General features: G+C 48.4%; 11 protein-coding genes across 11 annotated transcripts; 4 read left to right on the top strand and 7 right to left on the bottom strand.

Moving 5' to 3' along the window:
- Positions 1-73: 73 nt before the first annotated feature.
- On the bottom strand, positions 74-1,604 carry N7509_012001 (uncharacterized protein; the record flags this gene model as incomplete). The annotated part of the gene is made up of 6 exons (XM_056636638.1): positions 74-183; positions 240-660; positions 728-835; positions 888-1,173; positions 1,238-1,414; positions 1,462-1,604. The coding sequence occupies 6 exons, from the start codon at positions 1,602-1,604 to the stop codon at positions 74-76; spliced, it is 1,245 nt and encodes a 414-aa protein (XP_056482668.1).
- A 2,101-nt stretch (positions 1,605-3,705) lies between these two features.
- N7509_012002 (uncharacterized protein) lies at positions 3,706-4,858 on the top strand (the record flags this gene model as incomplete). The annotated part of the gene is made up of 4 exons (XM_056636639.1): positions 3,706-3,942; positions 3,995-4,357; positions 4,409-4,526; positions 4,695-4,858. The coding sequence occupies 4 exons, from the start codon at positions 3,706-3,708 to the stop codon at positions 4,856-4,858; spliced, it is 882 nt and encodes a 293-aa protein (XP_056482669.1).
- A 632-nt stretch (positions 4,859-5,490) lies between these two features.
- On the top strand, positions 5,491-6,624 carry N7509_012003 (uncharacterized protein; the record flags this gene model as incomplete). Its single annotated transcript, XM_056636640.1, has 1 exon — positions 5,491-6,624. The coding sequence occupies one exon, from the start codon at positions 5,491-5,493 to the stop codon at positions 6,622-6,624; it is 1,134 nt and encodes a 377-aa protein (XP_056482670.1).
- Positions 6,625-7,430: 806 nt separating this feature from the next.
- Positions 7,431-8,438, bottom strand: N7509_012004 (uncharacterized protein; the record flags this gene model as incomplete). The annotated part of the gene is made up of 1 exon (XM_056636641.1): positions 7,431-8,438. One exon carries the CDS (start codon positions 8,436-8,438, stop codon positions 7,431-7,433), a length of 1,008 nt encoding a protein of 335 aa, XP_056482671.1.
- Positions 8,439-8,618: 180 nt separating this feature from the next.
- N7509_012005 (uncharacterized protein) lies at positions 8,619-8,843 on the bottom strand (the record flags this gene model as incomplete). The annotated part of the gene is made up of 1 exon (XM_056636642.1): positions 8,619-8,843. One exon carries the CDS (start codon positions 8,841-8,843, stop codon positions 8,619-8,621), a length of 225 nt encoding a protein of 74 aa, XP_056482672.1.
- A 732-nt stretch (positions 8,844-9,575) lies between these two features.
- Positions 9,576-10,389, bottom strand: N7509_012006 (alpha/beta hydrolase; the record flags this gene model as incomplete). The annotated part of the gene is made up of 2 exons (XM_056636643.1): positions 9,576-9,917; positions 9,976-10,389. 2 exons carry the CDS (start codon positions 10,387-10,389, stop codon positions 9,576-9,578), a joined length of 756 nt encoding a protein of 251 aa, XP_056482673.1.
- Positions 10,390-13,342: 2,953 nt separating this feature from the next.
- N7509_012007 (uncharacterized protein) lies at positions 13,343-14,636 on the bottom strand (the record flags this gene model as incomplete). The annotated part of the gene is made up of 3 exons (XM_056636644.1): positions 13,343-13,697; positions 13,764-13,960; positions 14,046-14,636. The coding sequence occupies 3 exons, from the start codon at positions 14,634-14,636 to the stop codon at positions 13,343-13,345; spliced, it is 1,143 nt and encodes a 380-aa protein (XP_056482674.1).
- A 713-nt stretch (positions 14,637-15,349) lies between these two features.
- N7509_012008 (uncharacterized protein) lies at positions 15,350-17,724 on the top strand (the record flags this gene model as incomplete). Its single annotated transcript, XM_056636645.1, has 4 exons — positions 15,350-15,517; positions 15,584-15,711; positions 15,770-16,887; positions 16,937-17,724. The coding sequence occupies 4 exons, from the start codon at positions 15,350-15,352 to the stop codon at positions 17,722-17,724; spliced, it is 2,202 nt and encodes a 733-aa protein (XP_056482675.1).
- Positions 17,725-18,556: 832 nt separating this feature from the next.
- Positions 18,557-19,445, bottom strand: fmaE (monooxygenase fmaE; the record flags this gene model as incomplete). The annotated part of the gene is made up of 2 exons (XM_056636646.1): positions 18,557-18,973; positions 19,107-19,445. The coding sequence occupies 2 exons, from the start codon at positions 19,443-19,445 to the stop codon at positions 18,557-18,559; spliced, it is 756 nt and encodes a 251-aa protein (XP_056482676.1).
- A 2,594-nt stretch (positions 19,446-22,039) lies between these two features.
- On the top strand, positions 22,040-25,281 carry N7509_012010 (Zn(II)2Cys6 transcription factor; the record flags this gene model as incomplete). The annotated part of the gene is made up of 7 exons (XM_056636647.1): positions 22,040-23,060; positions 23,102-23,276; positions 23,351-23,653; positions 23,739-23,807; positions 23,985-24,295; positions 24,399-24,625; positions 24,826-25,281. The coding sequence occupies 7 exons, from the start codon at positions 22,040-22,042 to the stop codon at positions 25,279-25,281; spliced, it is 2,562 nt and encodes an 853-aa protein (XP_056482677.1).
- Positions 25,282-26,258: 977 nt separating this feature from the next.
- On the bottom strand, positions 26,259-27,259 carry N7509_012011 (Gfo/Idh/MocA family protein; the record flags this gene model as incomplete). Its single annotated transcript, XM_056636648.1, has 2 exons — positions 26,259-26,540; positions 26,612-27,259. 2 exons carry the CDS (start codon positions 27,257-27,259, stop codon positions 26,259-26,261), a joined length of 930 nt encoding a protein of 309 aa, XP_056482678.1.
- Positions 27,260-27,380: the final 121 nt, after the last annotated feature.

Genomic DNA, 27,380 nt, shown 5'->3' on the forward strand with positions numbered 1-27,380 from the left:
CATCCTATGTCTGTGTAGAGGTATGTTATCCTGCCTTTATCAAGGCAGAGTGTCATAGTTTTCCCCGCTTTGTTCAATACGCTGTATACTCGCCCGAATAGACAATGATACTATACTCTATACAGCCCGAGTCAGTACTCCAGATCCGACTTCCACCTGTCTTGTCCCCAGAGTCCGTTTGACCTGCACCTGTTAGCCACATCACAGATTCGAAAAGGGGGGGGGGGCATGGAACATACAGTCATCCACAATCGAAGTCAATTTGCTGAGGCAGTCATCAAAAGAAGGCTCATAGGTCTTCGCCTCTTTACAGCCGCCTTGTTTCTCGCTAAAGTCAATACCGATGGAGAATTTCTCATAACCCTTGTCTTTGTTGCTGAGATAAGGCCCCTTAGGGTCATCCTGCGTGCGTTTCAGATCGCCGTCTACGCCCTGGCAGTAGCCCCGGGCGGCACCGACCAAGCTTTCTCGCGCGATGGTGGTATGGTTCTTATCTTGAGGGGAGCAGTTGGCTCGCGATCCCACATCTGGCTTGTCTGCACCCTCGACGGCCTTCAGGGCTTGCTTCATATATTCCTGCTTGGTGCGAACCCAACCGAGATCCCCAAACATCCCGAATGTCTCCGCACTGTATATGCATTTGCAGTCATGATATTTCTCCTACCAGATCAGTCAGCACCGTTTCTTGACCCTTTTCCTTCGCCATAACCGAGTAAAGGAGACATACCACGGTGCACTTTTCATCTTTGCCTTTGCAGATGTCGTCGTCGTCGCATGGGATCACCGTATCTTCATCCGGGCATTCATTCTTGCACGCGCAGTCCTTGTGATAACCCTATAACATTTTAGACCCCGACACCTTCCCGATAGAACACCAAACAACTTACTACGCTGCACTTGTCATCCTCCCCTCCCACGCACCCCTCATCTGAGCATACGGGTAAGTCCTTCCCGGTTGGACACTCGTCAAGACAAGGGCATCCCATCTGCGGACCCTCGGTGCACCAGCCACTCTGCGCTTTGCAGTCTTTGCACTTGGTCTCGGTGTAATCCTCTGGACAGCTATCCTTTTTCTTTGGGTTGCCAACGCCCGCAGGTGGAACGAGAAAGCCAGGGGGCGCCAGGGGAAAGGGGATGATGACGATGCCGCTGCCATCGTCGTCGGTCCCACCACTGTCAACACGATCAGATCGGTCGTTTTGGAAGATGCATTCGAGAGGAAAGGGGATAAACCTACTCGGGGGCCTTCTCGGACTTGCATGGGCATCGCCGGTCGTTGAACTTCGTGCTTTCTTGATCCTTTTCAACATTGTAATACCCGTCACACGCGACCTTTAAGATATTTTTGCACCATCCAGGTTTATCTGAGATTTCTCCGCCGCAGTCCGAGTCATCGCACTTCCACATATCATCTCTGGTGCTTGGTCAGTGAGACGAATCCAGAAAGGTAGGGTGACATACTCGTCGGGGCATCCAGATTGGGGCGGCTGCGGGTTGGCGATAAATCGTACCTGGGGGCATGAAGGGCTGACCCTGCGTGGCGAGGCCATCGCCGTTTGGGCAACCAAGGTCGTGGCCAGGAGCAAGAAGGAAAAGCGAGCCATTTTGGGAGAGAATGGTCGCAATAGATGGCCAAAAGAAGTCCCTTCGAGGGAATCCTAGCGGAATTATATCCTAGGCCTACTTGTATCTCGCTGGCAATACATACCAGGATTTCCGCTAACCGAAACAATGTGACGGTAATTACTTTTGGGGCTCTAGCTAGATTCAAACATGGCCGTGTCAGGTTAATCTCGGCAAGTGGAGATAAAATGGACCCCAAACCTGGAAGGTAAAAGCGCTGGGGCTATGCAATACTGTGTTTAGGGGCCAAATGCCTCCAAATTACTCCATATAGCAAGAATATTTGTCAATCACAGGGACAGGGTCTGATTGGGCCCCAATATTAGGGGTTTCCAGTCCCCAACTATAAGTTTCTTCAGCTATAACTCTAAGGTCTGTTTCATAGCCCCGAGGCGTTTTCGAGCAACATCTTGGAAATGAGACTCCATCTTGACCCAGCCGCCGCGAACAATATAAGATCTACATCAAACTAACCCTTTTACATTGTATTCGCACTCGAGCTGGGGCTATTCTATCCATAGTCTTAAACTCTAGACTAAACAATTTAATTTATGCATGAAGAATGAATTACTTCCATAGGTCTACTTTTTATAAACCTACTTTAGACCCCACTCTCTCTAGATCAGGCTGCCAGGAATAATGTAGCACCCAACAGTAAAGTAACACCTCTCGGTTGTGTCAGTCGCACTTGGCTTCTGGATTAGGCTAGCACTCAAGTTGGACCCTATTCTATTTACCATCCATGGGTCATAGTAACTTCTATCAGAGACCAGATAATTGAATATCTACACCAGGAATGAATAATTTTGATAGACTTTGTTTTTATAGATTTACTTTATGGAATAGGCTCCACCGTATCTAGGTCCTGCTGTCAGAAGCAATGTCACATTCAACGGCCCCCAACTCATGAAATACTGAAATTCACTAGTTGCATCAATTTACAATCCCCTATTACACCAGGGAAATAAGTTCTTAGTCTGTCGTACCGTAGTATTGAAATATTGAGCCTTAATCACTCAGTCATAATATAAGAGTTTAGTTTGAAAATATCATATCTTACCATTTATATAAAAATAGAGAAGTAGATTCAAGTTACATTCATACAGCCTTATGTACAACGAGGGGGCCAAATATCCTGCCTAGAGGCCAAGCCTTGAGTGAGTAGGTATAGTTCCTAGCTCTATCTTCTAAATTGATAAAGAACTCGGGATTAACTACTAATACCAGGCATTATACAGCCAAGAGGCTAGACCCACTGTACTATAACAAGGCTATAAGGCTAGCATTGGGGCTGTAATATATTATAACCAAAAAGGGAAAGCTATGCGACCAGAAGTAACAGTTGAAGCAATATAAATGATTAAGGCGCCATAAATAAACACAATTGTCGCGAACATTCCCAAATCTGGTTAAAATCAAAGCGATCCCGGCAAGTGGCACTGTGGAGCAGTATGGTTCCTGGCCCCATCGCTAGAATCTTGCTTTAACTGGAAACAGCGTTCACTCTAGGACCCTTGGACCCTTGGACCCTTGGACGCTTGTCTATGCAATTGAGTTTCCTTAATTAGCAACTACGGAGTAGCGGATTTTAGCGTATCGCACTGGTACCCTGGATGAGGTGAATAATCGAGTTGCGGCCCCCGAGGCTGTTCGACCGATTGGCCTAGCACCCTACATTATGGGCCGAAGGATCTATTTTACAGCAAGCATGAACGGATTAAGTAATTTTATTTTTTATAGATTCCCTAATTTCCCCTGAAACTTTTTAGACAGATCAGCAACGATATACACCAAGAAAGGAAGGGAAGGTCGCAGTGGCCAAGGCAGTATCTGTATCATTTCAGACATTAATAAAGCGTAGACCCCATGGGAGTTAAAAGCCAGTGGATAACAGCACAATCTGATCTTTCGTCAAGGAAAAAGCCATCTCCATTATCAAAACACCATGGCAGTCCGCAAAGCAGCTATGCTGCTGATATCGGCTCTTTGTGTTTTACCCGTCATTGTCCAAGGTTATTCAATCGATACCTCATGCGACCGTGAGTAAAAGCAATACGTCCCTATTCTTTGCCCTAGCATTCAATGACGAGTTTGATAGCGATCAAGGACGAGCTTAAGGATAAGGTTGCGCAGGCGATGAAAATGGTGGACACAGCGAAGGAGGCGGTACAGAAGTCGCCCATGGATGACGAGGTTGATCGGCTGGCCAAGATGCTCTTCGCCGAGGAAGACATTCCCAATACTCTCGAGGATATTTTCATGGGAATGGGGCAGGAAAAAGACCTCAAACCAGTTGGCACGGAGCCTAACATTTTTCCGGTGAGTAGTGGACACAGACTTCTATGAATAGCTACTCACGAGTCAAACTAAGACAATCTACTGCAACCTGGATCGCTTCAAGCCGGGGAAAAAGAAATTGACGCTCCATGGATACGAAACAATAGTTTATGATTCAGTCAACAAAGCCGAATTCAAAGAAGGATCCAAGTCGAAATATGAAGGCTGCCGCTTGGGAACTGTCATGGCCTTCACTTCGACATTTGGGAATCCTAATCATAGGCACTCTATCCAACTCTGCCCGTGGTACTTGGCTGTGTCGGGATACACCGATTTCGAGAAGGATGTCGACAGTAAACTGCTAGGTAAGCTGAACAAGGGCAAATTGCCTACGAAGCTTCCCGATTCCACGCCCATCGACAGCTTGGAGTACTTCTTGCATGTCATCATTCATGAGGTAAGCTCCGTACCCTGTTAGCAGAGTAGCCACAACACTCACACTATCTAGTTTTCTCACACGGAAGCCGCTAAGAAATTGTCAACAAACACACCCGCAAAGGACTTGGTATACGAATGGAAGGACTGCGTGGAACTTTCGGGAACCGGCCGAGGCTGTGACAATGCCGGTATGCTTGCTATACATTCAATGATGCAGAACCTAGCTAATATTCCTGCGTTGTAGATTCAATCGCATTTTTTGCCCGAGGTAAATAATTGTTCATCTGGCGCCCAACGGTCCATATTGGATACTAATATTCAGCAGGGGCCGATCTTATTGTAAACCGTAACACTAGGATCACGAAGGATGGAGAGTTTGAAGCGATTAAATGAGGATGAATGGCGAAAAGGTGGTGGCATTCGTGGTGCTATTGAGGAGAAGAGAAAGAGATGGAAGCGCGGCAACCTGGATGCCGAGGCCGCTGGTACTTCAGGCGCCAACGCCTCAACAAATATATGATTCCAATTTCACTCATTATGGTCTGAAAGAGCTCATAGCACGAGACTGGGTTGTCGGCGTTCATGAATCAGGTCCATATGACACTCTCCATAGATTGGAAACATCATTGCATACGTCCGGACGAAAGATTGCGCGAGTGGCCTAATGGGTGGATGAAAGATAGTCTATCTTCGATGTTTTTCAAGAAAGCGTACATGACTTCAATTTAAGATCCTATAAACACTCAGGATTCTTGATCCCTTTAAGAATCAGTTTGTATACTAACTGTCTAATCTGATCTCTACTGTCCAATATCCTTGCCAGTCCTAGGTCTCTAGCCTAATAACTTAGTAACTCTTACAAGGATGGTACTGCTACTATTATAACCTAATAGATAACTAGTGGCGACAGTGAATTTTAAGTTTCTGTGCTCGGGTCCATATCATTTCGGGCAGACAACACGATGACATTTTTGTCGTTTCCAGCCTAGCGTCCCCATATTTGGTAATTTGGCCCCACCCGGAGCTTCTAGACGCTGTAGCCGTGGCCTCCGGTATTACTTACCTGAGGCGGCGGGGCGATATCTCTCAGCAGGTCATATGCCTTTCGAAATACTCCAGTACACGGAACTAGGCTCTCGCTGAACCAGGACGATGGTGTATGGCGGGACTCAGCTCTCTTGGCCCCAGAGCGAGGCAAGACACGCCGTCGGCGATCGTAACGCAGAAGCCGAAGCCGAGGCCGAGGCCAGCAAGCAGCGCAGGAAAGTCCAGAATCGGAAGAATCAACGAGCACGCCGTGAGTCTGCCCCTCGCTCCGATAACGCATTCCATACTCACAAACCCGCTACAGGACTACGGCTCAAGGGCGGAGACGCGGGCAATCTTCAGGAGTCGCGCCCATTCCGAGTCAAGCGTTGGCGCCTCGACGAGCCCGACCACATTCCCTCTCAAGAGATCTCGCCAGCATCAAAGCGCGCAACAACCACGGCCTTCTCCCATGGACCGCCTCAGACCGACGCGGGCATATCGGCCTCCACAACCAAACGTACAGTCGTGTTTCGTGAATCACTATCCACGACCACCCACATCCAGCCCGTCGTAAATTTGGACATCCAGCCCTTTACTTTTCCCTTTTCCTCGGACCACCTCCTCCATCTCATTCACTATAATGTCTGTCGTGCCTTGATCACGAATATGCGTACCCTCAACACCGTACCCGCCGACTCGACCATCTGTACCATTACCTCGCCCTGCCGTGACAACACGGCCCTCTACCCCCTCAAGTGCGATATCCCTTCCTCCCTCATCCCGACTGCCTTCCAGCAGACTCACGACCATTCTACCTGGATCAACGTCATTCCCTTCCCCCGCGCCCGCGAGAACTTAATCCGATACGAAGGCAGCTTCGACCCCTGGGAGCTACTGCAGGACCTCGTCGGTGACCTTTTGAACTCGACGCCAGACCCGCGACAGCGAGACGCGCCTACTTCTGTGAAAATTTCCAGGACTCCACAGCCCCTGACCTTTTTATCCGGAAGTGATACGGATGAAGTGACCGCCGGACGTAAGGGACTCATTGTCTGGGGCGAGCCGCACGAGATGAAGAGTTGGGAGGTCACGCCCGGTTTTCTCGCGAAATGGGCGTGGGTTGCGGAGGGCTGCGATGAGTTGGTGGAAATCAGCAACCACTGGAGGATGAAAAGGGGGGAGGAACCTCTGCGGCTCGAGATGTTGAGGAGCTATCCGCCACCACCGCTCTCGCACGCAGCGTCAAGTGGAGGTTAAAGAGACACTATCGACGTTTACATGTGTTTTCTGCGGTTTGCCAATCCAACATCGGTCTCGTAAAAAGCAAATTAGGTATGATGCAAAGGATGTTGCTCCAAAAGTAAAAAGACCTATGATTCAAACTCAGAGGGGACGCGGAGATGTGGCAGGGGCTATGACCTATACAAACATTATCGACTCGACTGCAGTCTATATGCTCATGTTTGCCCTTTCCACTGTGTTTCGCTAATGATTGATTGATCCCGACTGGGTGAGTCTGGCGAACCGCCAAAGTGCGGAGGATGACCCAGAATCCCATTTGGCTAATCCGATTTCAAGAGGCTGCCGGGCCAGTAGAGCGTTACTCAAAAGCGTGGGAGACTATCAAGAGCTTGAGGCTGTTCCTCTGCCAACGATAGGGGTTTCACAAGCCCTGGAAGAGTTTAATGAGAGGAACTACCGGATCCTAATGGATCTACGTCGAGCCTGTGACTGGCTTTGCGCTCTCTTTATCCACCAAGAATAAAAAATAATGCACCCGAGCCGATATCATGTTAAGAGAGAGACATTATGGAAATTAATAGAATTCAATGGCAGTGCATACGAAAATCTGTCAAGGCTTAAATTTGGGATGGCTCAACAGTGGAAGATGGAATAGCGCGGATCGAAAGTTATCAAATGTGCGATTCATTCTTGCTATGCTCTCCGATCTAGCCTGGCATCTTCTGAAACTTGGTAGCAGTAGCCGACAGAAAACAGACCGGGAGAAACAGTGATATGGTACTGGAACCTCATCATTGCTCTCATTTCTGCCTCACATCGCCCTACTCATCATCCGTCAGCCCCACCATCTTCAGGGAGTCTTTCCAGAGCCGAGCCTCTTTCTCAGCGTCATACGCATGGCCTGCGAACCCTACGCCGGCAATCTCATGATTATCGTTACCCCGTGTGGTTTTTCCGCACTCAGCAAGATATTCTCCGCCTTTCTTCTCCCATTCTTGGCCGATCGCTGCCCACACAGTCGTTGCAGCCCCCTGCTCTGGCGACTTCATCACTTTATACATCTCTTCATTGCTCTTGAACCCCTCCACCATTGCAGGGTCCATATGCTGCATCAGCGCCGTTGCAATCATACCGGGATGAACGCTAGTAGCGTGGAGTCCTCGCGAGCCGTAGCGCCGCTCGATCTCGTTAGCCATATAGAGATTGGCGGTCTTTGATTGTCCATATGAAACCCAGTCGTTGTATTCAGTCTTCTCAAATTTGTAGTCGCCGGATTCATTGATCGAGGCCACATGATGGGCAGAAGAAGAGAGGTTGACGACTCGAGACGAGAATTCAGGGCTGGCGCTGGCGAGTAGAGCTGGCTTCAGGAGCTCAAAGAGTAGGAAATGGGCGAGGTGATTGACTCCAAATTGCATTTCAAAGCCGTCTCTCGTGTACTCCAACTTGGGCAGGGCCATGATGCCGGCGTTGTTGACTAGGATGTTGACTTGACCGTTCGACTTCTGGAGAATGGCTTTTGCGGCAGCATGCACGCTGCTCAAGGAAGTGTTGTCCATTTCAACGAGTTCGACTCGCTCTGGTTCAAGGATTCCGTCCAGAGCAGACTTGGCTTTGTTCAGGTCTCGTGCCGTCAACAACAACCTTGCTCCAGTCAAAGACAGAGCGCGAGCTGTCTCAATTCCTATTCCAGATGAAGTGCCTGTAACGACAATCACCTTTCCAGATAGCTTGCCCTCTACTGCTTCATCCTTGATAATCTGACGAGCGGTTGGACGAGCATCGCCAGGGCCAGCAGGATTCGAATGAGCTTCTGCGTACCGGGACATCGTGGTTGATAGAGAACTTGGGTAGGTTGGATCCGGGTAATGGTTTGAATGGAATCGATGGGCTTTGATGAGATATGCATTCAAATTTTTGGGGCACCGATCAACTATTTATTCTTTTCCGCCTCCAGACTTCTAGCCCACGTTCACATAATTTTGCTTTGCATTTCAAAGCACTCGGATTTAACCGGTAAAGTCCAGGACGCTGTAGACGAGAATGATGCTCAGAACGTGTTTGTATTTCAAAGCATCGGACTTCTGAAGGTTATCTCGGAGAGACCTAATTTTCTTCGCCTTTCCATACTTCAGACCCACGACCTCGAGAGATGACTTTTTTGCCATATCCGGCCTAGCCTTCCGAGCCAAAACCGCGGTCCCGCCTTCCGGGGTTGTCGGTGCCACCTGCATGGGCTCGACGGCACTTTCTCCTCTTTCGGCCTAGCTCGCGGGACTAGTTAATCCTTTAAACTTAGTTAGGGCACGGATTACCTTGTCTGTTTGCACCCTTCGGCAATTGTGTTACACGAACAGGACTTGGAAAATTCTAAACTCTGTAGATTAGCAGCTAATTTACGCATGAAAATGGTAAGTCTGTGGATTATGCGCTCAAAGCCTCAGTCGAACTGTTCTCCGCATCATCGATTATAAACTCAACCCCGTAACTCACCAGTAAGTCGCCTCCGCCTACTGTACGACCCCTGCTGGGTTACTGTCAAAACACCAGATGAAATGCGAGGTTTACCTAACAACTTCATATCCCAACAACCATGACTTATCCAAGCTCATGGTTTCATGTCATAGTCTCTCTAATAATACCAATTTTACAATAACTGGTGAAATTCTAGAGTCACTTCCATGCCAAAATGTGTCATGGGTTCTCATGCCGAAGAATGTTATTTACGCGTTGCAAAATGGTCACTGTGAGCAAGCGCGCAATAGGGGATAGTTTTCTTTAGTAATAAAGGATGTATTATAAGGTATCCGCAAAAGCTGCAAGTGTAATTCGAAAGTGAGGGCCTCGGGTGTTTTATGTCACACTATCCTCTCCGATGAGAACACGCTATTGATAAAATCTTGCAATAGCTGCGTCCCTACCACGGATAGAAACGAAGCCTGCTGATCTCGTAAACAATTTTCAATCTAGTTTACAACCTCTACCTCACTCGCGGTGGACTGTATCACATCAGCAACAGCCTCCGGCATACTGAGCATAGCCGAGTGGCTTCCAGCACAAGTACGTGTCCGCACTAGCCCATCACCGGGCATCGCTGCCATAGCTTGCTGCACAGCCAAAGGAAAACATGCATCTTTCTCGCAAAAGAGATACGTAGTTGGCACCTCACGATAAGCCTCATAGGTGAGTGGAGTGAAGAAGCTCGGTTTGGCGTGATAAACCAATTCAGTAGCATACTTCTTAGCCGTGTCTTCGTCAAGATCATTATAGAACTTGGGAATTGGATCGATGCAGTATGATTTTTCGCCCTATATATTTCAAAATATAAATTATTTTCCGGTCAATGGAACCTCCAGCCCAACTTACTTCAAAGGTCATAATTGAAGCTGCTCCCTCTGGAAGAGACGAATCGACGGATTGGCTCGCAGATATGAGAAATGCTGCCATATACACGAGAGCAACTACTCCACCCTTCTTACCCTGTGCAGCTATGTCTCTGCGTGTGCGGCCCTTGACGGATTCTGTGCCAGGGATACCGCCGTAGGAGTGCATGACCACAACCACTTTTTTCCCTTGGGAGACCAGGTCGTCCAAATATCTTTTCTGGATGTAGGCGGCATCATCGGCGACTGTTGTTGATGTTGGACCACCGACAGACAATAGTGTAATTGTTTTCACAGGATATCCCTGTGTCCGTAGAAGTGCTGCTACTGGTTCAAAAGTGCTTCCCCGGTGCCAGGCTCCAGGGATAAGAAGAATGGTTGGTTTCGGGAGAGACATATTCGTTATTCAGGACGTTGTAGATGGTATGTGTCGTCTCGGCCGGCCAGTGGCAAAATCTAGACAAATGAGACACAAAAGGTGAAATGCACCTTATGTGATGAGGGAGCCTGATTGTTCTGTAATGCAGAAAACCAAGGGGCCCTTTTGCCCATTTGACGTCTCCTCTCCGGGCTTTGAACATAACAAATGAGTTTACTAATCAAAGCCGAGGCTCTCCTTTTGATTACCGATCAGGCTGATTTTGAGCCGATTCTCCGCTGGAAAAAGGAATACCGGTAGAATGGGTCTATATTGTATTCATTTTCAGAGTGTATTTTTCAAGCTCTGCCATATGACGTTAAAAATAGGTATATTTTAACAATTACGCACGCAGTTTCTTACAATTTCTGCTGCTGCAAATTCAAGTAATGAGGGCAGCAGTTCAGTTCAAGTGAATGAAATCGCACCAACTATAACCCAAGCGAGGAAACAGCGGAAGCACTCGCAGCAGTTAGAAGATGATACTGAGTCGGCCACATCAAGACCAGTCAATGGTGGCCTCCATCTAGCTCGTCCGATTCCCTCGTTTCATAGTGCAGACCGCCAAGAAAACAACCCAGGAGGCAAAGGATCAGCCCAAAGTTATTCATCCTTACCAACACCTACCCTCTATATCGTCAACTGTTTAGAATCAGTGCCATACGCTGCATATAACAGTACTTTCCTTAATATCCTAAGCCGCTTATATATCCTATCTTCTTCCACTGCTCCTTCCCGCAAGATATCTTTTAAATGCTGGTTGTATCAAGCCTGTCTGAAAGACAGATATAACTTATTGCTAGATCTGACCTCTAACCCGGATAATGTGAGCCGGGTGTTTAGGCTCCTACTGACTCTGTCCACCTAGGATTATATAGTCTAGCAGGTGAAAGGACTTCTAGAGGATAGCTTAGACGAAGCCCTAGAGTTATAGAATATACCTTTCTTCTTGCTAGAGGGTGTAGGGAGCCACTATCCTCTAACGGATTATATAGGAAAACCTGTCCTTTCTCTGAATGCCTTGCCGATAAGTAATCTTATTAGTGCTTTTATACGTTAGAGAACAGAGCCAAAATCCTTCTAGAGTGACTATGACCTTATCACCGACCTTAGCCTTAATAGTGAGTAGCTTGATTTATATGATGTAGAGGATTATCTTAAGGAGAAAGGTATCTTCTTAAGTGCTGATACTGTATTTTGTAGAGTTCCTGTATATATATCCTTAATAGAGTTCTGGCCTTCCGACATAATAGGTGCTAATACTCAATATGTTATAGATGTGGACGAATTAGCCCTGGTATATAACTATTCTCTTACTGCGGATCTTATAGAACTACAGTCAAGAGAATGGGGATTAGATATATAGGTACTTTTTTGTTATACCACCATTCATCAACATATGAATGACTGACTAATGTCGAAAACTGGTGCAGAATGTAGATCTTTAAAATTATACTGATCTAAGCGGTTCTTGGATCTGGGATGTGGGACTATTCATTGACCGTACGTACTTAGTGAACCTAAATTAGTTGCTATTATTCTCTGACAAGAGCAGATCTCATTCAGTCCGGAATTTGCCTCGGTCGCTGCCCTGGGTTTCGCCGAGAAGACGCCGAGCATACATTCCGCCTCGAACTAAGTAGAAACTTCTTGGACTCTTCGATGTGGTGTGTTCATATTCACAGAAATAAGCCTGTACCCACAGATGTGCGCATATTAAGCTTGCTGTATACCTACGAGTATCCGGCTAGATTTGCTGATGGCTAATTCGGACTATTCATTGTCACTATAAGATACCATTTATTCTCAATGCTTTCTGCGTCGAGCCTGGCAATACTTGGAATGGAGATATTTCAGCGCATGGTGGGATACGCACCCCGTGTGTCATGATCACACAAGCCGATTTCTCGACTTGGGGATAGAACCATCCCCGGAGCACAGTGCCATCACAAGCTTTGAATTCAATGGTTTCACGAGCGAGGACCATTGTTGCAGAGATGTTGATTTTTCCAGGTGTAAGTCGAAACTGAAGAATGCCGAGTCGGCTGTTTGCGAACGACAAATATATCAGTAGAGGCGATGATATGCTACTGTTTTCCTGTTCCTTCGCGAGCCCGGTTTTACGAAGTATGAGTAATCCAAAAATCATCAGCCTCCTTAAGCTATTGATTACGCTAATTTAGCCGACCGAGGCTCAAATCATCAGCCAAGACATGAACCAAGTTTTTCATTATGCCGAAACAGGGATCGTGGTTGCTTTCTTCATTTTGATTGGTTTACGTGTGTCCAATCATATTAATTATATTCGATTGACAAACTAACCTATGTATACAAAATCAAGTTGGAATATATGGTAAGGAATATAGACGCTGCAGTAACCTCCTACGAAACTGGCTCTCCAATCGTTCAATGTAGTTTACGCACCAGGAAGCGATCGAAAAAATTAATAGGCTACTAAATTTCACAATAAACGATACAAAAAAGCATATGTTCATCCATGTGTTGACTGCATACTACTCTTGCTTGGTAATACAAAGTCTCATGTCGAAAATCGCAAAATAGTTTCAATCCATGGATAGAAATATATTAAAATGTGTCATACGCAACAGTCACAAGAACATATATTATTTGAATTTAACATATAAAAGAAGCATTTTTTTCTTCATATTTGTTTTGTTTAATATGTATATGTACCAGAAACAATAAGCGGTAATATGGTTAATCACCGTTTACTTTCCACTCCGTCCAGTTACTCGAGAGCTCTGGAATTTTGTGAGCAAAGCAGCATGTATACGCAATCAAGAGACATGCAATACAGTTCTCGAGGGAAGTTCGCAAGTATCCGCATTCGCCATCACATAACGCCCTCCACTTCGAAGCCTTGTTCAACCGACCAATCCAACCTCAAGAAAATGGAGCACCTTCCCCTGGCTCATCCACCCCCTAGAGCAAGTTTTCCCACAGTGGTTGCGGACTCAATAAGCTGATGAGCTTCCTTCAGCCCAGCAAGGTTCAACTTAAGACGTCTGTTGAGGTTTGGTACCACCTTTCCCTCATCTATATAACGGGCCAAGGCCCTAAAGATTCGCTGATAGTTCTCCACATTGGTGCGATGATAGGCTGATGAGCCTAACCAGTCCCACGAGAATGTCATTGACTTTGACATAAAATCGGTCCCATAGAGATCGAACTTGGCTTGCACGATTGAGCAAACTTTGGCGAAGGGTGCACAAATTTTGCCCAGGGCGTAGATATATTGCTCTGTCCTTGCGACCACATAGACGTACCTGGAATTAATAGTGTCAGTTTTTGAGATTCAAAGAACACGACAGCAAGAGAAGGGCGGAATATACCTGATTGGGACATCCAGATTCAAGGCTTTGATTTGGGACTCAAGATCCACCTTATGATTCACAACATGGGTGGCACCCATTTTCCTGCATGACTCCATGGTCTCAGGTCGGGATGCAGTTGCAATAACCACGGGAAGTTGCAAAACTTTCCTGGCGATTTGGATAGCAGCGCTTCCAACTCCGCCTCCGCCATTGATCTAGAACAGTCAGATGTATGTTCGAAATACAACCAAGGTAGCAACAGCCATTATAACACTGGCTCAGGGCATTAGTAAAACTTACAATCAAAATACCAACATTTTCGTTCTGCTTAATCTCCAGCCTGTCAACAAGAGACTGGTATGCCGTACCGAAGGTCAGGCCCATACTAGCGGCTTCCACGAAGTCAAGCGACTTCGGCTTCTCGGCACAGTGACGTTCATCAACGAGAAGATACTCTGCAGCACTGCCTTGGCGAGTAGTGGAGGCAACGTAAAAAATATCATCGCCAGGCTTGAAATTCGTACACTGAGGCCCAACCTCCAAAACAGTTCCGGCACCGTCAAATCCAATGATATGGAAATCCTTCGGCACAAACTTATAGTAGTCTTTATTCGATAAGTATGAAAGTCCAAAAACGAAGGGAACAGGATCATTACCTGGAGCGTCATCATAAGTCCCTTTGCGAACTTTCGTGTCGATAGGATTCACAGAACAGGCCTTGACTCTAAGTGACGTCAGAATTAATGTAACGGTACATAGAATGAGAATACTCACTGCACAAGAACGTCCATTCCTTTGGGGCTTCCCCGGTCGCGGAACGTCGCGGGACTCGAGATTGTCGACTGAGCCATACTTGGCAACTCCAATTGCTTTCATTGTTTTGGTTTCCATCGTGACAAAGGTTAGACTTTTTCTCTCAAGGAATCTACGAAGGGAGCACCTATTATATCTTTCAGAAAACCAGAATTATGTGGTTTCAAACCGAGGTTTGTGAAATATGATTAGATAATTCTGCAGCATTTATGATTATTCTTCATACTTCAGGGCGGTGATCACCGAACGCCGACCTCGGCACGCTGAAACATCGAGCCGCAACTTTAATGACAAACACTATTCTTCCAAGTTTGGATCCAGTCCAAATCAATGGAATGAGTCTTTTCCCCGGCTTTTGGCCTGTCCTCACTACCAGAGGATCACGACCAAGCTTAGACATGGAGCATGACAGGATGAGTTACGCGTCGGGTTATGAGGAAGCTGATCCGAAATTACGCTGCACACTTTGTGAAATTGACAATGGGGCCTGATGATCGAATTATCGGCACCGACCGAGTCTGCGCTGATCCTACCCGCTTTGCCTTCTGTGGCTTCCACGAAACCCCGCAAATTATGCAGTAGAGGACCAATCAACACTACTTTTTCGGAAGCTCTCGAGTATGCGCTCTGGTTTCTCGATCTAGACTGAAGGACGCGGGGATCAGCTAACAACAATATATTTATACAGCCCTTCACCCACCGCTCTAAGCGATACATACCTACGGGTAGCTATTATAATATTTTTTTTTCAGTCTACGACAACCCTGGGTCTTCTCTGAATCTTCGAATTCATGGCGGACCAGGCTATATCCACCTACACACCAATTGATGTTCCTCTGCCCCCTGCACCTGCAATCTCGTACTTCACGGAGCAGCAGTGGAAGACCCTTTACGCTCTAGCCGATGCAATTATCCCGTCTATTCGCACCGTTTCAACATCCAGAGGATCCAACGATACAGTCATTTCGCAAGATCAATGAAATACAGCCATATCAAAACTAGCACTTACCAGCCCTAGCCCTGAGTCGGTCAAAATATCTAGAAGAAGATGCTCATCGAATATAGCATTCCGAGCCTGTATTGAGCGCATCTTCGGCGACTTTGTGAATGACAAAGGACGGAGCAGTTTTAGACTGATTCTGAATGCCTTGAAGTAGTTTTCCTTCCCCTAACTAGCCTCATTGATAACCTACTGACGTCTGATCATGTAGTACCCGTGCTGGATTGTTGATTATGACCGGTTCAACCACACCTATCCATCAACAGTCCGTCGCTACCCGTGAAAGGATCATCAGTACGTGGGATACATCGCGCCTAGCCCCTTTTCGAGCTACATACCGGGCCCTGACTGCTATCGTCAAAAGGTCGTGGGTGCTATCCAGCCCGACAATCAACTCTGTGCTTGGCTTCCGCGTCCCTATCCATTTAAAGCCTGCCAAGGGATTCCGGCACAAATTCCTACACTTTCCTCCAAGCAATGAGCCAGGCAACGCGCCAGAAAAAATTAGAACCGACGTTGTCGTCATTGGTAGCGGCTGCGGTGGGGCCGTGGCATCGAAGAACTTAGCTGAAGCTGGATATCGTGTGCTTGTAGTAGAGAAGTCATATTCCTACTCCAGCGATACCTTTCCAATGGTGCCAAACGCAGGATTCGTAAATATGTTCGAGGGCGGCGGTGCAGTTCTATCCGATGATGGGTCCGTTGCTATCCTAGCAGGCTCAACCTGGCGCAGCGGCGGCACTGTCAACTGGTCAGCAGCACTGCAAACGCAGGCATATGTCCGGCAAGAGTGGGCTAATAATGGCTTACCCTTTTTCACCTCTCTCCAGTTCCCGCGAAGCCTCGATCGTGTCTGCGATCGCATTCGCATTACAGAGCACGTGTGCCACAACCGGCAGAATAACGCTCTTCTCGATAGCGCACACAAACTAGGCTATGCTGCCAAGCCGGTTCCACAGAACACGGGTGGCGAAGAGCACTACTGTGGCTACTGTATGCTAGGTTGTAACTCGGCGGCAAAGAAGGGACCTGCTGAAACGTGCCTCGTGGACGCTGCGAAGGCTGGGCGATCTTTATGGAGGGCTTCCGGGCTGATAAGGGTACTTTTCACTGAGACTAATGATGAACGAGTAGCATCAGACGTGGAAGGAACATGGACTTCACGAGACTCATATCTCGGACTTAGCGGAGAGGGCGCTATTCGACGCAAGGTAATAATTCATGCCAAAAAGGTGGTCGTGGCGAGTGGCACCCTGCAGACCCCCCTGCTACTTCTACGAAGCGGCCTTGCCAACCCACAAATTGGCCGGAACCTTTACCTACATCCTGGTAAGTTTCCTTCGTTGGGCTTGATCTAGATACTGACCTTGCTTCATAGTCCTGGCATGTGGTGCAGTTCATGAGGAAGAGACTCGGCCATGGGAGGGAACCGCATTAACCACAGTGGTGAACGATTTCGAGAATCTCGATGGACGTGGACACGGCGTGAAGATCGAAGCGTCGGCAATGGTCCCTTCTCTGATCGTCCCTGTTTTTCCCTGGCGAGGTGGAATAGACTATAAGTTGTTCGCGGCTTGCATCAACCATAGCACTGGCTTCATCACGCTCGCTAGAGATCATGATGGTGGGCGCGTCTACCCAGACCCGACGGATGGACGTGTACGTGCCGAGTATAGCGTCTCTTCTTTCGACCTGAGGCACATTATGGAAGGTGTCATTGCTTGCGCCAAAATGGCGTACATCACCGGTACAAAAGAATTCCACACGGCTTCTCGTGAAATCTCACCATTCATTCGGCCCGCATTCATCCAGAAAGACGCCTCTTATTCTCATTTAGAGGAACATGGCCTTGAAGGCATTAACAATTCTGCGCTTCGAAGCTGGATTTCTGAGGTCAGAGCCAAGCCGCTTCTTAGCCAGCAAGCTTCATTCGTCAGTGCTCACCAGATGGGCACATGCCGTATGGGTAGTTCTGCTAAGTCGAGCGTGGTAGATCCTACCTGCCAGGTCTGGAGAACTGAAGTTGTCTATGTTGTGGATGCTTCTGTATTTCCTAGCGCTAGCGGTGTGAACCCTATGGTTACTGTTATGGCTATTGCGGACTGGGCTAGTCAGGGACTGGCACGGAAGATGAAGACGCCAGAGAATGCGATGGCGCGGCTTTGAAGAACAACCATATTGCCCGAGGCCCTAGACCGCTCGATAGAAATGGGCGGGCATATGATCCGTGATTTCCCATCGCTATCAAAATAACACAAGCTGTTACGAAATATAAAAAAGTCCCTCATAACTACTAAGTAACTACACCCTATTCGCAGTTACTCACAGTGACCAGCAGACACCGCGTAACATAGAGAACTAGTGGATTCCGCCATCAAGAGATAGGTAACTTCGGCCTAGGTAGGTATTGGTAGTTATTTTTGAATAGCTTTAGTAAGAAGAGGATTCGTTTATGTGTAAATAAGCTCCTATATCTACATCAAAAGGTTTACATAACATATATAAATAAGCTATATATACCGAGGTACAATATATACGATTTAAGGAAAAGGAAGTAAAAATATATAGCCTGACGGTCTGTTACTCTACTGCTAAGGGAGTCGTTGGAATCAGTACTTATTTTCGTCTCTACTCAACGGCTGGTAAATAATCTAGATAGAATATCTAGAAAGGCCAATCCAGTGGTAATTATCTTTATATTAGACTTAAGCTAGAAGATTATGTTACTGTAGTATAGATACTCTTCTGCAAAGAAGGCTTTTTTAATTATTTTTATCTACGGGTAAGTAAAATCCACGAGAATATTGTATTTATGGTTAAAGATAATCTGACGTATCCTACTAATTATTACACTCAGATATCATCAAGCGAAGGGCATTTTATAGACTGTCACAGGAAGTCAGTCCTTGGCGAATATCTACCTTGAACTTGACCTTGACCTTAAAAAGAGGTTGACAGTTTGGTGCCGCCACTTGTCATGATCGAGTGCTTTCATCCACTAAACTAACTGGGTGTGGGTATATTTGTTTTCCAACACATCTGGCTGCCACCCCAATCTTCCGGCACTGGTTCTTAATTTTCCCCTCCTGGCGTCTACCAGAGAACTGACCCATTTATCTTCCACAGTTCCGCCGATCATTTTATCACCCTTTTTCAGGTAGGTGGTTGCGCCAAGGAGAGTTGGCTGAAAATTACCATAAATCGCCTCCCACTGCCCAGGTTCGGAGGAGAAGATTTCGTGATTAATACCAAGAAAATCCGACCGCTCCTTTGTTAGGGAGTTAAACCAGTCCCAAGCTTTCCGATGCTTCTCGCCGTACGCGAACCTGTGCACATCCTCGATAGAACGCCAGTAGGCGATAAAGTTGTTCTCCAGTGCGCCTCGCTCGTCGTAGGATTGCCAGTGACTCCCCCCCTAGGAAACCATTACTGCCCATGTTATCGTCAAGTTCGGATATCATCTTTGACAAGTGGTTCCCCATCGCCCGAGAATCAGTGGCAAAAACTCCAGCTGGGTGGTGGAATTTCGACCCAAGGTGGAAACAGACAACTCGCTCCGACGCAGGCACATCTGAAAATTCCCCATCTGCGTTAGGTATCTGGGCAGCGTATTTCTGTGGGACGACTCCTTCAAGGTATGGATTCTTTATAAGACCGTAGGTGATGAGGACTGCCTTGATCAAGCGAACTCCAAGAATGGCGAGTGCACCAAGCATGGGGATTTGTGCATATGCTGATGGTGTCAAAGCGAGAATGAGTGACTGGAAGAGGCAGCCAATGAGCAACCACGAGCTCAAGGAAAGATGGTTCAAGATAAGCCTCTCTAATGCAAGACCTCGAGTTTTTTGAGGCTTGACCCGAGGGGGTAAGATAGTGGTGAACGGCATGATGGCTTTGTAAAATAGAAAAGATTAAATTGTTTGGCTCGATCCCTTGGAAAGGGCACAGTCTATTTAGACTGTTTTTGGCTCAACCTGGAGCTGCACAGAGCGTTTTCCGGCTGAACCGAGGTCTACATATTTGGATTAGTGATCTTTATTCTAAAGTGAGCAGTGATTTAGTTGTCCCGCGGTTAATTCAGTTTAGACAGGTTTTGATCATTGATTACTAGTACGTACCATTTCTCTTAGGAGTGCTCGGATTTATCAGTAGCGATGATATATAATGAAGCGCAATATGGTGCTTAGCAACACATATTAAATTGTTTACCTCGTATGTCGTGGATTACTTATTGTTTCCAGTCCAATGCATCGGTTGATTCTAAGAAGTGCCGGACCCACGTTACATAAATGTATCTTTACAAAACGGTAAAATGCACCGCCACACGCACATGCTTTCAGTGTCTAGTGTAAATAACGGGTTTCATATAATGTATTGTCAGATTTCTGTTTTGTATTGTCTTGCTGATCTCTGAAACGACCTACAGTCTGTAACGGCCCCAGGCCCGATGGGATATCGCGTGGTGGCACGTGACCTTTTCCCTGCAGGAAAACAAGGTAGAAGCTTATATAGATAACTCTTCTTCAAGATTATTGTAAACAGCATACAGGTCTAGCCCTAATTGAACAGTTGTCGCTACAGCCCTTCACATAAAATAATCTTCCGATTCGATCAGTAATCATTAAAGCACCCGCGAAAGTCCTAGAGATCCTAGGCACACAAAGGTAGACCTGTGCAAACCCATGGGCATGCCCATAGGCAAACCCGCCCATGAATGGGCATGCCCTAACTGCCCATAACCCGCCCATACGTGGGGTAAATAGTAATGTTATGTGATTTATATAAAATATTAAGAATTAGGCTATATTTGATAGTATTGCTGCTGTATTGATCCTAGAGGAATTCTATACTGAATATTTTAGGTATCTTTATAACAAAGTTTACCAGAATTAATCAAATTAAATATAATTAAATCATTTAAATTATGAAAGACTATAGATACTCAATAGTATCTAATATAATAATACTGAGGCTAATATGTACTTAACAAACTAGAAAAAATAATCCTACTAAGGATAGAGATTATACTTAACCTAATAAAAGTAGGAAGCAGATGTAATGGTACTAAGGAGCTGGCTAGTGACCAGTTGACCCCGTGATTGATAGAGATTAAAAGCTGTAATATGTAGTAGACAATGAAACTGATTCTTGAAGAATCTTCAAAGAATCGAGTAGTACTCGCCTGTTTAATATAATAAAGAGTCTGGAGATCTATTCCAGATCGAATATGAATCAGGGTAGTATCAATATCGTTATAGCCTTATATTATCCAGTGATACTGGCAGAATCAACCTCTGTCGGATCTGTATCGTAATCATATCAGATATCTTGATAGGAATAGGCCGGATCTCTCTTATTCCTGATAGGGCTAGGGATTGCTACCAATTCGATAGATCCCGTGACGGTTGACGTAGGTTGTGGTGATGTCTAGGATTAATACAGCAGTAATACTATAAAATATAGCCTAATTCTTAATAGTTTATATAAATCATATGATATTACTATTTACCCTACTTATGGGCGGGTTATAGACAGTTAGGGCATGCCCATGGGTTTGCATAGGCCTAAGCTCACATAGGGTCGATCGGGCAGGATTCGGAAGAGACCGAAACTTCCAGATGGCAGCGGGCGTGGGTCAATCGATTCCAGATCTCTGAGCCTGTCGACATCCATAGTCTTTAGGGCTTCCGCTAGAGGGAAGCGTGCGTATGATCCCACATTGTTTCTACGATTCTGGGCTCTTGACAGGGCATTCCAAATGGGATATCACAAATGAAAGTTTTTTTACATGAAGCGCCTGACCAATAGGCACTAACCCGTATCTTTTTTTAATATGTTTTCAATTCATATTTATATAGAAATATAGATTTTTTATAAAAGGATAGGGCTGCTCACGATATCGCAACGATATCGCAATTTTGCAATTTTGCGATATCGTATCGTTTTTCTCGCAATCGCAATCGTATCGCAGAGGAAAAAAATTGCGATACGATATCGTGAGCAGGCCTATTTAAAAAGGGGATACTTATACGTCATGTTACGATCCGAACTAAGCCCCGGATGAATCCGAAGCAAAGGTCAGCTGATCGGCCCGGTGGCCGACTTCAACACGGCAGCATAGCAAGAAGCGCCCATGATCACGTGACTAGATGATCCAACTGAGCGCTCGACCTCAGTCTCAGTTAGGCTTGAGCAAGACTGATCAATGTAACTACAGTGCGAGTATCATTAGTATATAGGGAACTCGAGAAGACCATCGGTATTCTTGTGTTCAACTCATTGTTCATAGTGACTGCTTGGAACCCGACTTCTTAGTCACTTGACTTACACTCACGTGACGGTAGTCGCTTAGGTCATCAGATCTAACACATCCAACCTCCGGATGTCCACCTTCCCCGCCTAGTGCCTTACGTCCACGAGGTGCAAGTGCCTGAGCGCGGCTTTGTGCTTGAGCAGGAAGTTCTGGGTTTTCATCAATCACATGTCCACATCAGTACGTACAGAGTTGATCAGCATGTTGTCACCCGCGCGTCCCTGCTCGGCAGATGGCGACGACGCGTCGGACCTTGCTCGAGTGCGTGGTAACGGTGACGACGATCGAGGCGAGCCTCCGAGAAGCAAGAGGGCGCGAACACAAGAGCGTAGAGCGATGCAGGCATGCTTTCGATGTCGCAAACAAAAGCTACGCTGTCTTGGTCGCCGGCCATGTGTAAGATGCGTCAAGGCGAACAAAGAATGTGATTTCGGCAAAGGGAACGCGGGCAACATCGCTCACCCTCCGAATGTCACCATCGGCACTGCACAGCAACATGAACAACAGCATCAACAAGAGCGTAGAGCGATGCAGGCATGCTTTGCTTGTCGCAAACAAAAGCTACGCTGTCTTGGTGGCCGGCCATGCGTAAGATGCGTCAAGGCGAACAAAGAATGTGTCTTCGGCAAACCGGGACAAGCGTCCGCCACCCCGAACTCAAGCACAAACACGAACGGGAAGGTGGTTGAGGATGGAGATGGGGTGGCGGCTGGAGCTAGATTGGAGTACCTGGAAAGCCGCGTCCCCAACCTGCTGGCTGGTCTAGACGAGCCCGGCGCCAGTGGGGCCAATGGAGCTGCCCCGACCCCTCCTCCAGCTCCGTCTTTAGCCCCGCTCGCCGCTCCAGTGGTAGCCCCCGCCACGGCTCCTGCTGCTGCTCTCCCGGCGCCCGGGCCGCCGACCTACGATACTACAGCCTTTACGAATACTGCTACAATTCCTCTGCTCTCCACAACCGGTCCTCGAACGACCCAGGGGCTAGGGCAGGTGAGGTTTGGCAATTCGCCAGAAATCAACTTGATCTCGCCGCATTCCTATTCCAGCCGACCCGAGACAATATCGCCATCAAGAGAATACGACGCAGGGTCGCGCGGAAAGCACAAGGATAACGAGGAGGAGGCCAAGGAGAGGCTGGCTTCGGCCACCAGGGATGGATTTGAGCCCCCCCTTTCAGGCGCTGGTATACCAGGTAAGGCTGTCCGACCCGTTTTCCTGTGTGAAGGATAGTAGTCGCTGACTCGACCAAGCCATCGGTTTGGGAGAACCGGGAAGGATCAAAGCGGAACTCGCCTCTCCCTGACGAACAACCAGTGCACCCTGCCCCCATGCCACAATGGGGCGTACGAGACGAACCAGTCACCTCAGGTGTGATCGACCTTGACACGGCCAGAACCTTGTACACCTTGTCAGTGACCCGGCGCCCCTCTCTCCACCTTCCCAACTTCATGAACAACCACGCCGCTGACGTTTTGGCCCTAGTTTTATGAATCACTGCCACCCCTTTTTGCCCATTGTCGACATCACCCTTCCCGACCCATTTACCTCAGTCCAGCGCTATCCGTCACTCTTCTCCGCAATCTTGGCAATCTCCGCCCGGTTCTACCTCCGTCACTCGACCACATCGCACATTATCGACTCTTATGTCCCAGCGGCCCTCGCCGATATAGCCGAATCTCACCTCGCCCATACCTTGCTCCGGAAAAGACATACCTTGGCAGACGTGCAGGCCATCTTGTTGCTTGCGGCTTGGGGATTACAGAGTGGTGGAAAGGGGCCCGACGCGTGGGTCTTGACGGGGCACGCGGCGCGTGTCTAGGAGGCTGGGGATACATCGGGCCGTTGGGCAGGCTGTGGCTGCTACCAAGAGGGACGGCTCACAGCTCGAGGCTCCGGTTGTTGAGGTGGATGCGGCCGTGTGGCGACAATGGAGGACGTGGTAAGTGGCTACTCTGACCTGACTACCCTTTGGGAAGGAACCTATAGATCCCGTGGACGGGGCGCCGACTGACATCGTTTGTTACAGGCTGGCTTGGTTCAGGTACATCCCTCTCCTGGGTCCTGTTGATATTCGATCGGACACGAGACACGCACGTGAATGACTGACTCGGTGCAGCTTCGATTCCTTCCTTTCATTCGGGTTCGGTCGACCCCAATCCACCCAGTTCGAGTCCATCGACGACCAAGCTTTCCTCAAAGCCCGCCTATCTCATCCGCTCCCCCGGCCAGGCACTCCAGCCGGCTTGTCGCTATATGGCGACGCGTATATTGCAGCGACGGCTCGATTGGCTCACATCGCTCGATCATTCGTTTTGTGGGTAGAGGAGCAAGCGCCAGTTGGGTCTCTAGACGGCCAGTCTTTGTTGTCGATGTTGTCGAATTTGAACGGAAGGTTAGACGACTGGTGCAAGCTTTGGGTCTGGTCCGGTACGTCTCTCCCTCCCTCTGAGTGTTGTTTCGTGCGGAGACTGGGTACTTGGGAGGGGAAGGATGGCGGGATGTCTGTTGTGGCATCAGGCTGACGTTACAGGATCCTCCCATGCGCTTTATCTCGGCGCGTCAGCACGTATAGCCCGACTGCAGGCCGAGCACCTTCGCCTGAGCATCAATGCCATGGCTCTCCGCTCGTCGACTCACAGCGACGGTCATGAGAGCAGCGTTACATACCTTCGCAAAGCGCTCAACGCAGCGACGAGCACGATACAAACACATTTCGAATCGAGCCAGACCGATCTCGCTCTGAGCTTTGCTACGGACGTGAGTTTGCGCTCTTCCCTGCCCACCTCATCTCCCTCCTCCTCAGTCTATAGTCCCCTCAGGGCGTCGTCGTGCCTTGCCGTAGTCCGAATATGATCCAGGCTCCTTGCTGATTGCGTAATTATAGTACATGACCATGGCCTTTGCCCAAGCTGCAGTCTTTCTGATCCGCTTGACAAAGGCACCCCCCCCTCGTCCAGCAGGTAGTCTCGCTCGACCCCGCGGTCGTCAGCCATTACCTCACCATGTCGGTCGACCTGCTCGAACTGGGCGACATGTCGGAAACGCGCTTGTCGGCCTACTTTGCACGGACTATCCGAGGAATTTCGCGTGCCGCAGGACTCGCAATTCGTCCTGACGATTCCACGACTACAGCCGGTGTGGCTGGGGACGGACGAGGAGATCAGTCTTGTGTACCCGAGCAGTCAATGTCGCTGGTGAGCGCGGACGATGTAGGCGACGCCGGACTCGACGACGCCGACACATTCTGGGCGGGACATGACCCCTTCGACTTGAGCTGCGTGCTCGGCCTGTCGGGTGTTGGTGTGGCGCAGGATACGGAGTGGCTCGACCCGGCTCTGGGGAATCTGGGGTCCTTCACTCGACCTGCAACGCCTTGGAATATGATCTTTGGTACCGGGGAAGGATCTGTCTGACGTCGGGACCCATGTCGGCAGACCAGTCCTCTTCCGTGCGTCGTTTGCATTACGACGCTATAATACATACGTGGACGGTACAATATGCACGTGGCCGCCGCGGTCATACGTAGTCCCAAACCCCCTCAGACTATTCCCCTTCCTATCTCAAGTCGTGCAGGACAGCCCCGGTACACGACATCCGCACTCCCATACCGACCCAAATGTCCGACCTAAGATGCAGAGCGGCGGTGTTTCGCTCGTCTATACGCACGTCATAATGCCAGACATTAACTAACTGATCGGCGCGGCCGGCCGCCGAATCGGCCCGATGCCGAATTTCGCCTACTATGAGTGGGGGAGGGGGCTTTCTCGCTTGAGTACTTTCGGACATCCCGACTGCGCCTCTTTTGTAACGAGCTAGTATGTTCAGCAAGAGTGCAGCGATATTATCGCCCTGGAACGATAGTTGGAGAAGGAGGGTTATGCCGGAAAGTCAAAAAGCAAGACGAACGGCTAGACTAATGGTCACGCCTGAAGTTAACTTTCGCTGCGGAGTGAAGGCTAGACAGAGACGACGGAGGTGAGGGCGTGGGATTGCTACTCTGTATATATGCATATAGTATATGTATGCAATCATCGGTACCGTGCTCGCGGATTTAACTACAGCATACGGCACCCTTGTTGCTATCTCTCGTCAAGTGCTCGAGGCGACCTGTACCGTTTTGCATTCCCCTGATATAGCGGCATCCACCATTCTGCATTCCTCTGACGTATGAAGCTGGAGTCAGGGCCGCGTCTATAGGTAACACAACAAGCACTGAACCCTCACAAGACGATCAAGCAGAGTACAATCTTGCGACAACGATCGTGCTACATTGTCTGACACCTGGAGCTATCTTCAAGCAAAATTCTTAGCTACAAGCGCGACCTGACGTTCTGGTGTAGTAGCTTGATCCTCAACTTCGCCAGCCCGACGTCTTGTAGGACGGCGTCGCCTAAACCTGCGGTACCGCAACCGGAGCGCCACCCTGCTCGGCTGAACGATATCCCGCCTCGACGACTGACAATGCGCGCAGCGCCTCCTCGAGACCGACAAGCGGCGGCCGGCCTGCGCGGCAACGTGCGAGCGCGTCGCGGAAAAAGACGGGATAGAATTGATCGGTGTTATACTCGACAGTCGTGTGCCGCAGCGCGCCGTCGGTGGACTTTACAACGATCTGGTCGGCAAATCCCTGGAGATATGCAGCATCGTGAGAGACCGAAAAGCCGAACTCGCGCTGATCATCGGGTGTGCCGGGTACAGGTATCCCGTATGGACATGAGCAATCTGGCCAGACGCCATGGTTACTGTAAACATGGCCAATTCGTCGATGTCGATGTCTTTGCGGAATGTCTTCGTTTGCGCCGTGACCGAGATGATTCGACTTTCGGTCAGCGATTCTAGGAGATCGAAAAAGTGCACGCCGACGTTGAGGACGGATCCACCGCCAGCCGTGGCTTTGGCCAGCATCCACTCGCAGCCATTTGTTTCGTATCGAGTGGACGATCCGACAATGAAGCGAAACGACAGATGCCGGTAGCCAGTAGGCGACAGCGTACCACTCTGACTGAGCTCGCGCGCTAAGTCGCTCACACGTAGGATAAACGGGACGGCGACAAAGAGGCCAGCCTTGTCCGCTGCTAGACGCAGCGCAGCAACCTCGGCTGTGTTCAGCCCACAGGGCTTTTCAATCAGGAAGGGCCGTCCTTTGTCGATGACCATTCGGGCGGTCGCCGCCATCTCGGAGTGCCGGCTGAAGATCATTGCGAAGTCAAAGTCGAGATCGAGCAATTCGTCGCGCGACAGTAGCGGGCAGTCGAGCCGGCGAGCCATTTCGGGACCCGCAAACCCCTTGTCATCGCAGATGCCAACGAGTGTGATGCCAGGATCGGTCAAGACGGGAATGTAGAGCGGAAAATGCCAGTGGCTAACATCGAAAATGGCGATTCGCATCATTGATATAAGTATAGTTGATGATCTTGTGTATAGCAAAGCCTGGGTATTCCATTTGACTAGATCAAGTCCGCGAGAAAAGGTGCTGTCGGACCGGTTAATACCTTGGGAAGCAGCAGAGCTA

This window comes from Penicillium cosmopolitanum, assembly GCF_028827165.1.
Source record: "Penicillium cosmopolitanum strain IBT 29677 chromosome Unknown utg000011l:1.0-3548175.0:1.0-3550911.0, whole genome shotgun sequence".
Classification (NCBI taxonomy): Eukaryota; Fungi; Ascomycota; class Eurotiomycetes; order Eurotiales; family Aspergillaceae; genus Penicillium; species Penicillium cosmopolitanum.